Below are 13964 nucleotides of genomic sequence, written 5' to 3'. Positions count from 1 at the left end.
ACTTCCAACGACCTCCAGTGAGGTTAAAGAAACGAAAGATTTTTCAAAATCCGGAAGACAATAAAAATGTAACAGCTGCTTATATTAAGAGTTGGAGATCTGCTAAACCTAGTTGAAACTGAACGTGCAGTGCAGGTGACCAAAATCCAGCTTAGCTAGCTAGAGCACGGAAAACCGGACCCACGCTGTTTGCAGACGCGGGGGATACAATGACAAACCCTAGGCAGCCAATGAATCAGAACTGAGGAGCAGTACATCACCAGCAGGGTCTCCTATTGGCTGGGGTGTCCTTCCTTTCTCTTGTCAGAGACTTAACCTGTTCAGATATTTGACCTACACCACATTTGCACGAGCAGAAGTTTAAAGATCTGAGATTTAAAAATTTAAAGAGAGATTTGAGATTTAAAAAAAGATAGAATTGAGATCTGAGATTTAAAAATTTAAAGAGAGATTTGAGATTTAAAAAAAGATAGATTTGAGATCTGAGATTTAAAAAGATGCTCTGGTAAATATAAAGAAAAACCAAACACTTCATTATTAGAGGCAGGTACTTTAAAAAGAACAACTGAAAATATTATCCAAATCGTGTTCTGGCAGATAAAAAGGTAAATTTGTGATGGGGCCTCTCTATTTTATCCCAGGAGCTTGTACCCTACTTTGTATCTCCTAAAATACAAATGCCTAGTTTGTGTCCCCTAAAACCACTTTGTTGCTCCAACTCTTAGATCAAAAGCAACCCATTTATTCTGTCCCTGTCATTTAGCTTGGGCTTCCCTGGTGGCTCAGCTGGTAAAGAATCCTCCTGCAATGCCAGAGACCTGGGTTCGATCCCTGAGTTGGGAAGATCCCCTGGAGAAAGGAACAGATATCCACTCCAGTATTCTGGCCTGAAGAATTCCATGGACTATACAGTTGCAAAGAGTCAGACAGGACTGAGCGACTTTCAGTCAGACAAGACATAGCTACTTTTAAAGCTGTACAAGCCGTCTGAAGTTTTTTCAACATTTTTGGGAAGATTCTGTTCTTTTCGCTTTCAGGTATGGAACCTAATAACAGTATCAAAAAATATCACCCAATGATCACTGGCAGGCCACTTCTTCAAGGAACTTTAGTGTTACTCTACCCAATATCTTTGGGGATAGGATTTCTTAAGATGAAGATGGATCATTTCCAGGTATACAAAGTAAAAAATAAAGTTCACTTATATATTTGGTCCCAGTATTATCTGAGGACATATTTCCTAATTAATTCTCCCCACATTTGCTAAAAAAAAAGAAGGAAATTAGATCAAAAATCTTTGAAATTCTACCTAATTGGAATTCATAATGCTTCAGACATGGATTGCTAACATCCACATGCTAGCAGCATGATTAGCACGCTAGTGGACTCATTACCATTCTAAGATGGAAAAGCCCATGTGACTACCCCTATTTGGTGCTCCCTTAGAAAACAGATTTTCTTTTTCATAAGACAGAACCTGGGTCACCAGTGGCACTATTGGACTATAAAGAGCTCGAAGGTCTTGCCTGTCTTTCTGCTTCCTTCCTTTAGGCTTCCACATCTTTCTTCTCTCTGTTCTACTCTTATAGGAGAATCTGAGTCAATTGTAACAGAAGAGGTAGAAAAATAGGAAATATGAGCATAAAGAAATTTTTAAGGAGTCTGTAGTGTACCATAGACTGCTAGTTAAGCTGCATCTTCCCACTATTTCTTATTTCTGAATACAGCTTGCAGGAACATTTTGGTATTCATGAGGAAACTCATAGGTAGTAAGAACAATAGTTTAAAATTTGGAAGCAAGATATCTTAATATTATCTAAATAAGTGTGCTTGATATAATAGCCTCTTCTTTATTATTAATGCTATACTACATTTTGTATTCCCTAAATATTGTACTAAATATTCCCTAAATATTATGCTAAGAGCAAAAAAATTAAACTATTAGAAGAAGGGAAAGTGACATTGAAAAGAGAAGGTTAAAAGTTTTCTTCTCATTTCAACTACAAGGCTTTGCTTGGGCCTCCTACACACATTTGGGATGTTCATAGTCAGTTTTGGCAAAACGTCAGTGAGAATATATTGCCATAATTGTACTTTGGTAATTTTTACAAGTATATTGTAAAACTGTTCTACTCTGCTTCAGAAATCTGCTTGTATTTCATTTACCAAAGAGGAAGGAGATTTTCTGAAAGGTTAGTTTTCAAGTCCTGGATTTAACTGTGTGCCATTAGACTAGCAACTGAGAGGCTTGGGGATGAGGACAGGCAGTGACGAATTGGAAGCTTACTCTGGTCAGCAGTACTCCTGTCTTTTCCTCCACAATCAGGATTTTTTCTTAAGGTCTACATTTTTTGTAAAGCCAAATTACTATTGTGAAGAATTACTATTGTGAATTCTTCCAAGACGGTCACCTAAGACAGCCTGGCTTGGGCCTCTCAAAATGATCTCAGTGATGTAAGTAGCCCTTCAGGTGAGGACCTGAGAACCCCTCAGCTGAATCATCCATCCATTCACAGTAAGGCCAGTCACTACCCAAGAGCCACAAAGCCAAGCAGAACACACACTCAACACCCTTCCTTTTCCTCCTTCACTACCTGTTGCACGTTTTTTTCTCACAGATATCCTCTTCTTAGGTCCTCCTCTTCTCTCTTTTCTCCTTATTCTTCTCTCTTCCTTCTGTTCTCTTTTTATCTCCTTTGCTCTTCTTTTTCTCATTTTTCTTTTCTCACTTTTCCTTAGCCAGTCGAAATTATAATTTCTGCTACCCACTTTCTCCTGAAGAAATACATATGAGCCGCTAGTACTCCTACACTAATTTTGTTGGGAGGGGTGAACCCCCCTCACCTGACCCTCCTCCATTCTCTCCTCCATCCTTTCTGACCATAGCAGGTCATGAAAATCAGCTGTTTAAAGGACAGTCACAGAATGAAAAGGATTAGAGAATCTTGTCCTGTATGACATCACTGAGGTGGCCCCACTGGGGTGGGGCAGACAGGAGCCAGCAGGTTGGAGCTGCCATTGTGGCTACTCCTGGACCCTAGAGAAATGTGGCCTCCAGGAGTGTCACAGGTCAAGCCCTGGCTAATCTTTAGGGTAGGATCTTGCTTCAAGAGACTTTAGGTGGCCCCAGCCCCACACCATTGATACGGACCTTGTTAGACAAGTTCATCTGTTCAACAGCTGCCTATTATGTGCCAGGCACCGTGCTGGATACTGGGGGTAGTTTATGACATCAATGAGCAAAAGTTTCAGCCCCAAGCAGCTAATGTTATAATGAGAGATACAGACAAAGAAGTAAACAAATGAACAAGGAAATTACAGATTGTGATCAGTGCTGTGAAGGAAATAAGTAAGGAAATAGACTGGGGAGATGACTTGAAACAAGTGTACAGGGAAAACCTTTCTAAGAAGGCAGCATTTGAGCTGAAGGATGAGGAGTCAGCTTTGTAATCAACCAGGGAAGAGCTTTACAGGCAGAAAGATCACCAGAAACCAAGGGCCTGATGTGGGAAAGGGCTTGAGAAAATAGTTGTCTGCAGACCAAAGAGAAGTTCAGCATACTCAGGCAAATATAAAGTTGCTCAAGTTTAGAATCATAACTTAAAATATTTGGGATACTTAATCTAGCTTGCAGCTAGGAAACCACATTGAGTAGAGGGGCACAATTCGTACAAAATAACTTGCTGAATTGATCTAGCCCCAAAAGGCAAAGCAGCTTGAGAAATCAAAATTAAAAATCAAAGGACTTTTATTCAGCTATTGAAATTAGGAAGCATTCTGCAATACCATAAAGCGGTCCCTTCAAACTGTCCAACAGGAGCTAGAAATGAGTCAACTAAAGTTTAGAAAAAAATATTTTTCTCCCAGTTTAGATAGTTACTCTTTTTTTTTTTTTTATAAATTTATTTATTTTAGTTGGGGGCTAATTACTTTACAATATTGTAATAGTTTTTGCCATACATTGACATGAATCAGCCATGGGTTTACATGTGTTCCCCTTCCTGGACCCCTCACCCACCTCCCTCCCCATCCCAGCCCTCTGGGTCATCCCATTGCCCCGGCCCTGAGCCCTTGTCTCATGCATCGAACATGGAATGGTGTTCTGTTTCACATATGATAATATACATGTTTCAATGCTATTCTCCCAGAACGTCCCACCCTCACCTTCTCCCTCAGAGTCCATAAAATTGTTCTATGCATCTGTGTCTCTTATTCTGTCTCACATATAGGGTTATCGTTACCATCTTTCAAATTCCATATATATGCATTAGTATACTGTATTGGTGTTTTTCTTTCTGGCTTACTTCACTCTGTATAATGGGCTCCAGTTTCATCCATCTCAGTAGAACCGATTCAAATGTATTTTTTTAATGGCTGAGTAATATTCCATTGTGTATATGTACCACAGCTTCCTCATCCATTCGTCTGCTGATGGACATCTAGGTTGCTTCCATGTCCTGGCTATTATAAACAGTGCTGCGATGAACATTGGGGTACACGCGTCTCTTTCCATTCTGGTTTCCTCGGTGTATATGCCCAGCAGTGGGATTGCTGGGTCATATGGCAGTTCTATTCCCAGTTTTTTAAGGAATCTCCACACTGTTCTCCATAGTGGCTGTACTAGTTTGCATTCCCACCAACAGTGTAAGAGGGTTCCCTTTTCTCCACACCCTCTCCAGCATTTATTGCTTGTAGACTTTTGGATAGCAGCCATTCTGACTGGTGTGAAATGATACCTCATTGTGGTTTTGATTTGCATTTCTCTAATAATGAGTGATGTTGAGCATCTTTTCATGTGTTTGTTAGCCATCTGTATGTCTTCTTTGGAGAAATGTCTGTTTAGTTCTTTGGCCCATTTTTTGATTGGGTCGTTTATTTTTCTGGAATTCAGCTGCAGAAGTTGCTTGTATATTTTTGAGATTAATTGTTTGTCTGTTGCTTCGTTTGCTATTATTTTCTCCCATTCTGAAGGCTGTCTTTTCACCTTGCTTATAGTTTCCTTTGTTGTGCAAAAGCTTTTAATTTTAATTAGGTCCCATTTGTTTATTTTTGCTTTTATTTCCAATATTCTGGGAGGTGGGTCATGGAGGATCCTGCTGTGATTTATGTCGGAGAGTGTTTCGCCTATGTTTTCCTCTAGGAGTTTTATAGTTTCTGGTCTTACGTTTAGATCTTTAATCCATTTTGAGTTTATTTTTGTGTATGGTGCTAGGAAGTGTTCTAGTTTCATTCTTTTACAAGTGGTTGACCAGTTTTCCCAGCACCACTTGTTAATTACTCTTAATAAGATTTAACAAAAATTTGGACTTCTTGAGAACAGTTTTTCCAGGAGTTGACTGTCGTGGGCATTACAGAAGATCTCACACTAAAGCATACTTTAGAAAACTGCAACATATTTCGGAGGAGAAGGGGATAACAGAGGATGAGATGGTTGGATGGCATCACTGACTCGATGGAAATGAGTTTGAGCAAGCTCCAGGAGTTGGTGATGGACAGGGAAGCCTGGTGTGCTGCAGTCCATGGGGTCGCAAAGAGTTGGACATGATTGAGCAACTGAACTGAACTGAACAATGGATGCCTGGTTGAAAACGAGTGATGAAATGACTGTCATAATAAAGTTTTTTTTTTTCTGTATCTGACTCTACAGTTTACAAAGCCCTGTCACTTAGACCAGCCAATTTTATCATCAGAATAACCCTTGGGCAAGGCAAGAACTGCTCTCATCCTTTACCAAAGAGAAAACTGAGGGTCAGAGAGCTAGCTAGCAGTTGCCCAAGGTCATCAAAAGTACTGACTGGTACCCAGGTTTTCCCTTGTATCCTATAGACCAACCCTAGCTTTTACATGTAGTAGTAAAAGTAGTTAGGAGTGTCAGGGGTAGAAAGAGCATGGACTTAGAGTCAATGATGGTGTTCAAAACTGGTTTATACTATCTCCTGAGAGCAGACTGTTAAATTTCTAGGAATTTTGCCAGTTTGTTAAACACAGCCACTGTTAAAAATTAAATTGTATAAACCTCCAATTATATTTTAAACAAAGATAATATATAGTATTGAAACAGACTCACAGATATAGAAAACAAACTTATGGTTACCAAGGGGGGAAGGAGATAGAGGGATAAATTAGGAGTTTGGGATAAACATACACACACTACTGTATATAAAAATAGATAACCAACAAGGACCTATTGTATAGAACAGGGAACTATATTCAGTATCTTATAATCTATAAGGGAAAAAAATCTGAAAAAATATATTTACATATGTATGTGTTTATACCTACGTATAACTGAATTACTTTGCTATACACATGAAACAAACACATTGTAAATCAACTATACTTCACATCTAGAATAAGAAAGAAGATAATATATATTAAAAGCATATATTTTAAAATATCTTAATGCATGCTACTATTATCTCTGCTCTTGAGGTACTTACGTGTATTGTGCCTGAGTGGTAGAAATACTCTATGATGTGTTACTGCACATCTCTTCCCAATGCCACATTCAGTGACTTCACTTTGGGAGCTTGAAACTGGCCGTGGAGGGAGCATTTACAAGATGGCAATCAGCAAATGCCACAAATCAAGAACTGGCCTTGCTTTGCTGATGGTCTAGATAGAAGAAAGTGACAGAGGAACTGTTAATAATGCAAATTAAATGTAAAAAGCATGTTGTCTCTAGAGCTGTTAGGCGGTCAATGGCACGAGAACAATCAACTCAGTGAAGAAGTCATATTGTTGGTGAATAAGTTCCCATATACGTCTTTATTGTGTCACTTTTATCTTAGATGAAAATATTAAGGGGATGACAGAGGATGAGATGGTTGGTTGGTATCACCTACTCGATGGACTTGTGTTTGAGCAAGCTCCAGGAGTTGGTAATGGACAGGGAAGCCTGGCATGCTGCAGTCCATGGAGCTGCAAAGAGTCAGACATGACTGAGTGACTGAACTGAACTGACTGATGTCAGAACTACATTTGGGTGATCTATAGGATACAAGGGAGAGCTGGTTGTTAAACATTTACCAGCATACCACTGGGTCTGCTGCACTGTGCCAGCTGGGCCACTTATAGATTTGGTGACCTTAAGCTTGTCACTTACACTATTAGCCTTGGTTTCATTCTTCACAAAATACTTCCTCTCAGGATGTACTGTGATATTTAGAACAGATGAGGTGCTCTTGACCACCATACCTTCTTCCTCCTCCTTGGCAGACCCTTCTCTCACTAGAGTTTGTATATAGATACATTCATTCTCAGTCTCCCTTGCAGCCTGGGGCAGCGCCCCAGCCTGTATGTCAGCGCACACTGCTATATTTCAAATAGATTACAGATGTGACAAGGTATTGATCCCTTAAGCCTTCAGAACATTCGAGTGAGGTTCAGCTGCTGAAACCTGAGATGGTCCCATCTGGCTAAAAGCAGTTCCACCCAGGCACTCTCTATGTCATAAAAGCGTTGTTTTATTTATTGGTGTCACTGTCAAAAAGTTGGATAGCACTGGCTTAAGGCAGGGATGTGTGACGCAATTCTGACCGATGGAACCTGAGGAAAAGTCTTGTGGGGTTGGATCTCAGGCTGATTTTCCTCCCTAATAAAAAGAGTCACACAAGAGAAAGTACCCTTAGGTATGTTGTTATGTCTGTAGGTGAGTCTAGAACCTCTGGACCATCTTCAAAGGACCAACTGACGAGGAGAAGGGGAATGATGGCAAAAGTCTAGATGCTGCACATTGTTGAACTGTTGAGCCACCACAGCAATTGCACACTATAAATTTATATTTAAGGGGAGTATTAATTTTTCTCCTTATTTAAGCCACTTTTCTTTTTGTATTCGGGGTTTCCTTGGCGGCTTGTAGCTAGAGGGCTTCCCACGTGGTGCTAGTGGTAAAGAACCTTCCTGTCAATGCAGGAGATGCAAGAGACACGGGTTCAGTCTCTGGGTCAGGAAGATCCCCTGGAGGAGAGCATGGCAACCCACTCCAGTATTCTTGCCTGGAGAATCTCATGGACAGAGGAACCTGGCAGGCTACAGTTCATGGGGTCGCAAAGAGTCAGACATGACTGAGGCAACTTAGTACACATGCATTGTAGCTAAAAGCACAAGCACCCAAATACTCTAAAAGAGCTGGTACATCCCCAACACCCAGTGAGTGTTCAGTAAGATTGTCTGATCATCAGATTGGATCCTTAGCCTATAGAAAAACTGCATGGTCAGCTGTAAACTTATTCTCTAATCATTTGAGGGATTTGTTCACTACTTACGGTTCACCTTTAAAGTTTATCTTGATTCTTGCTTAAACCTGTATTAAATTGGGTACTAAAAGCAGTAATTGAAAAAGGAAGTCATTTAAAGCTTGAGAGGAACTGGATACAGAGATGTTGATATGAATTTTCTTTTCTTAAACAATCTTGGCAAACTAGAGCTCGGTTGCCTGAAAGATGACATAATCCTTTCATGTTCTGCAGAGCAGTCCTAGAACCAGTGCTTGGGAATTACAGAGAAGACAATTTTAGCTCAGTATCAGGGGAATAAACTTGGCTTTGTTGTTGTTGTTCAGCCACTCAGTCATGTCCGACTCTTCGGGACCCCATGGACTGCAGCACCCAGGCTCCTCAGTCCTCCACTATCTCTCAGAATTTGCTCAAATTCATGTGCATTGAGTTGGTGATGCCATCCAATCATCTCATGCTCTGTCATCCCCTCCTCCTGCCTTCAATCTTTTCCCAGCATCAGAGCCTTTTCCAGTGAGTCAGCTCTTCACATCAGGTGGCCAAAGTATCGGAGCTTCAGCTTCAGCATCAGTCCTTTCGATGAATATTCAGGATTGATTTCCTTTAGGATTGACTGATTTGATCTCCTTGCAGTCCAAGGGACTCTCAGGAAGAGTGTTCTCCAACACCACAGTTCAAAAGCATTAATTCTTTGGTGCTCAACCTTCATTATGCTACAACTCTCACATCTGTACATGACTACTGGAAAAACCATAGCTTTGACTGGATGGACCTTTGTTGGCAAAGTGATGTCTCTGATTTTTAATACACTGTCTAGGTTTGTCATAGCTTTCCTTCCAAGGAGCAAGTGTCTTTTAATTTCATGGCTGCAGTCACCTTTGTCAGTGATTTTGGAGCCCAAGAAAATAATGTCTGCACTGCTTCCACTTTTTCCCCATCTATTTGCTGTGAAGGGACTGGATGCCATGATCTTAGTTTTTTGAATGTCGAGTTTTAAGCCAGGTTTTTAACTCTCTTTTACCCTCATCAAGAGACTCTTTTAATTCCTCTTCACTTTCTGCCATTAGAGTGGTATCATCTGCATATATAAGGTTGTTGATATTTCTCCTGGCAATCTTGATTCCAGCTTGTGATTCATCCAGCCCGGCATTTCACGTGATGCATTCTGTATATAAGTTAAATGAGCAGAGTGACAATGTATAGCCTTGATGTACTCCTTTCCCAAACTCAAACCAGTCAGTTGTCCAGTTCTAACTGTTGCTTCTTGACCTGCATACAGATCTTGGCCTAGAATGTGCCAAACTCCATTCAAGGCCCCTTATGAGTATTATTTAATTCTCACAATAACTTTACAAAGGAGATAATTTTTTTCCATTTTATAAAAGAGGAAAGTAGGGCTAAGAAAAGTGATTGTTTACAGACCTAGGACCCTCTAATTCCACAGTCCTGCTTTTTCTGTTACAGAAGCAGACTGGACCTTCTCCTTGAGGTCCTTTCCATTGCACTTTCTTATCCAGGAAAACAGAACAATTTCAACAATGATGTTCTAACTGAAGATGTCTTGGTAAGATGGGAGAAGAGTTATATTGCATATTACATGGCAAAATATTTCCAAGTTCCATGAAAAATCATCACTTACCCTGAAGTTTTGCATGGGCTCAGTAGTTGTGGTGCATGGGCTTAGTTGGTCTGCAGTATGTGAGATCTTTCCAGATCAGGGATCTAACTCATCTCTCCTGCATTGCAAGGTGGATTCTTAACACTGGATCATCAGAGAAGCCCTAGATTGTTCTTCTTATAATGCTTCAAAAGGACTCCAAGCCATATGTATTTTATGTGTTATAGTATTTCTAATTTTTATATTATATACTTAGGTCATATATTTTATTTGATCAATAAAACACTTGGAATATGCTAGGCATTACTCTCAATCCTGGGGCCATTGAGGTGAAAAAGAAAGACAGTTTTCATGGAGCTTACCTGGGATCAACAGAAAAAAAACAAGGTCTTTGCAGAGGGATAAATACCATGAAGGAGGTGAAGCAGAGTATGATGTGGGCAAGCAGGATGGGAGACTAGTCGATCAGAGAGAGCCTCTTAGTGGAAGTGGCAGTTGGCCAGGCCTCAATGACAGGAAGAAGCCATCATGTGAAAATCTAGGGGAAGAGTGTCCTAGACAAAAGCAAAGGCTCTGGGGGTGGAAGTGAGCTTGGCATGTCAAGGACCAGACAAAACTCTGGGATGTCTGGGGCATGGTCATGGAAGGAGTGCTATGTAAGAGGGTGCCTTTAGGCCACAGTAAGGATTTTGATTTTAAGTATGATGGAAAACCACTGGTGGTTTTTATGCAGGGGAGTGATGTGACCTAATTTGTTTTGCTCTTGCTGCGGTATGGAAAAGAGACTCAGAAAAGCAAAAGTGGAAGTAGAAAAATCCTTTCATCTCAGTTTCATAAATCCTTAAAGAGGAAGTGAAATTAGCTTTCAGCTTTAAGTGGCCCAGAGTGATTACATTTTGGTGGTAGGAATGTCTTTTAGAGAGTTCTTGTTACTGGGGCTCATGTTTTCATTCCCTGGGAACTATACTTGGATATTTTTACAAATGACTCATCAAGTAACTTTACTTGGTAAGTTCAGTGAAATGTACCAAAGGGTACCTTGTAGGAAAAACCACATTAAGAGTAGGTAAAATAGATGCTCTTTTAAGTGGTTCAGTTTCAGGTGAATACTTACTGTCCTCAAAAACATTCTCTAAAAACCTCAGTACTCTCCCCCTCCCCACTCACCATTCTCCCAACACACACCTGAAAGCTGAAGTATAAAATTCTGCTAGTTAGTTTATGCCTTGTGCTATCCAGTGGGGATGATAGTTTAGGTGTCCCTTAACTTAAGGCAGACATTTACATCTTCATGTGAAAGTTTTTACATCTTTCACAGAGTAAAGTCTTAATACTCTAGAGGAAAGTTGCCTTGACACATATTGGTGAGATAGGGTAAAGGAAATTTAAGAAGGGATTTTCCTCAATAACACCAAAGATGAATTCTCCTTCTACAACCATATCCAGGTTTGATCTTGCTCAGGGAGCTGTGAAAGAAATACACATGTTTAGTCTTCTTATTGGCTGCTAGGTTTTCTTCATTTAACTTAATGGCCATGTATTAGTCGTTTTCCAAGTAGTCTTTGGGAAAGGACCATGACTAATTTTATGGTTAATATTATGACTAGTGCATTATAGATGTCCAGGGCTTCCCTGGTGGCTTAGCAGTAAAGAATCCACCTGCCAATGCAGGAAACACGTGTTCAATCCCTTGGTCAAGAAGATTCCCTGGAGAAGGAAACAGCAACCCACTCCAGTATTCTTGCCTGGGAAATCCCATGAACAGAGGCCTGGCAGGCTACATACAGTCCATGGGGTCATACAGTGTAGCAACTAAACAAGAACAACAACAAATAGATACCCAAGAATAACTTCATAATAAAAATTATTATTGTTATTACATATTATATATAGTTATTACATACTGTATATTACATATATTATATATTGCATTTGTAGAATCTGTAGTTGCCACATTGATGTGCCAGATAATTTCTGCCTACAGTGCCAAATTGAGCCTGAGTACTAAATGGTGTAAGCACCTACCACTGGAAAGAATAATCCATCATTCCAAACCAAGTACTAGTTAAAAACCTACTATGTGTCAAACTCCATTGAACATGGAGAGGGATGCAGATAATCACTGTTGTAATATATTACAAACCTCCTATTCACCAGCCTTTTAAATACAACATATCAATTCTATTAAAAATATGTTAGAAATAATTTGTTGTTCAAGTTACATTTTATGACAATTATAAGCTCTTGAAAGAAATAATTAATAAAATACATGACCCTGTACTTTTAAAGCACTGGGTGCACATCTCTTGGGGGTCAGTAAAAGTACTGACCTTTATCCAAGTAGGCAAGACATACAAAACTCTTTTGTGTTGTTAATCACAACAAAAGGATGGAAAGGTTAAAGGGAACAATGTGAGTACTTGAAACATGGGATGCCTAAAGAAAAATCTTGGCTTGATATAAAATACCAGTGACTTATATTGCCTGGTGAGTCATGTGTATCATATCTGGGTTATGTACCCATAAACATTGGCTTAAAGGCAGTCAAAGTATTTAGACTGTCATCACTAAACTCATCACATGTCAGTCCTGCCTGAATTCAAAAGCAAAAGCTAAAATACAGGAACACATGGAATTGACAATATATAAAATTTTTGCTGTCTACACTTAGATTCCCAAAGGCAGTGTTGCAAAAGGGTATTTAAAAGCCCCAGGTTGTAATTCTATCTAATTTGGATTAGTTAGATCCTTCTTGGTTATTTAATATTTGCTTGAAGCCCATTAAGGGCTAGAACTTTCACTGACCTTCTCAAGAAAATAAATTTATTGTGTAAACCATAACCCACCACCTATGAAAAGAATTAAGTTAGTCAAACACCGAGTAAGAATAAAAACATAGTATATGATAAACCCTATTACATATGGCAAGAGATACAAATGATATCTACCATTTATTGAGCACTTTGTTTTCTAGAATCTTTATGACTATAATCCTGACAATATCTCCTCAAGATAGCTGTTTTTACTATATTTTACAAATGAGAAATGGAGGCTTGAGAAATTAAGTCACTTGTCCAAATTCTCAAATTTGAAACCTATGTGACTGCATTTTTTTTTTTTTTTGCTATTTTTTTTATAGTGGAGAACTGAAAGTTAGCATATAATGTTGGTGTCTATTCAGACATCAAGTTATACAAAGAAAAAAAAAAAAAAAAGAAAAAAAAAAAAGTTATACAAAGAACCTCTGGCTTGGGAAGACAGAACACAGGGTTTAGTCTTGACTTTGATGCTATTTCTCTGTGTACAACTCAAGAAAGTCATCCCATCTTTTTGAATTTCAAGTTTCCACAAGTGTAAAATAAAGGTGGGGAACAAAATAATCTTTGCAGTCCCTTCCAGCTTCAGCATTCCAGCACTCTGGTAAGAAAAAAACTGTGACTCTACAAATGGACGTCCATTTCCCCAGACTGGTACAGTAATCCACACTTCTTTAGGAAAGACCATCTCCTCCCCTCTCAGTATAATTCCTTCCTCTGACCTCAGAATCTCAGAGTGGCAGAGGATGAGATGGTTGGATGGCATTACTGACTCAATGGATGTGAATTTGGGCAAACTCCTGGAGATAATGAAGGACAAGGAAGCCTGGTGTGCTGCAGTCCATGGGGTCACGAAGAGTCAGAAACTACTTAGCCACTGAACACAACAACAACAAACTATCTTCCTTTTTCAGTATAACTCCTTCCTCTGACCTCAGAATCTAGTGCCAGTTTGTGTATATGACCGAGGTGGAACAGTTAGAGCAAATCTCAGGAATTGTGTGGGAGACAGAGGAAAGACATTATTTCTCTGTGATTGCTAGAAGTAATGATGAGGAGAGTTTGGAGTGTCCAGGGGCATGCCCAAAGCCAGCTCCTTTTCCTGAAACGTTCAGTTTCTTGAGGCAATAAATTCTCTGTTCTGTTTAAATGGAGTTTAAATGGAGGTTTCTGTTAACTGGTTCACAACTGTCATGATAACGGTAATCCTTGAAGCATGGGTTAGATTTTCACTGGGAGGATACTTTTCAGTGAGGAAAAAGCTATGTCCAGAATCCTTGAGATGGGTATGAC

At 39.5% G+C, this 13964-nt stretch overlaps 1 protein-coding gene across 9 annotated transcripts in view; it reads right to left on the bottom strand.

Annotated features, from left to right (window-relative positions):
- The window catches only part of PPM1A (protein phosphatase, Mg2+/Mn2+ dependent 1A), a 102367-nt gene extending 99485 nt beyond the window's left edge, over positions 1-2882 (bottom strand). For all 9 annotated transcript variants that reach the window (XR_014059383.1, XR_014059381.1, XR_014059387.1 and 6 more), the window contains exon 1: positions 2595-2882. Coding sequence is in view for 2 of the 9 variants with exons in the window: in XM_081509793.1 (XP_081365919.1) it covers positions 2595-2715 (121 nt within the window). In the remaining 7 variants the exon portion in view is untranslated. The remainder of the gene's footprint in view (positions 1-2594) is intronic.
- Positions 2883-13964: the final 11082 nt, after the last annotated feature.

The sequence above is a fragment of the Giraffa tippelskirchi genome, chromosome 7 (assembly GCF_054371585.1).
Source record: "Giraffa tippelskirchi isolate mGirTip1 chromosome 7, T2T-mGirTip1v1.2.pri, whole genome shotgun sequence".
NCBI lineage: Eukaryota > Metazoa > Chordata > Mammalia > Artiodactyla > Giraffidae > Giraffa > Giraffa tippelskirchi.
Note: the sequence above shows the minus strand (reverse complement) of the source record. Positions and strands in the feature narration are given on the sequence as shown.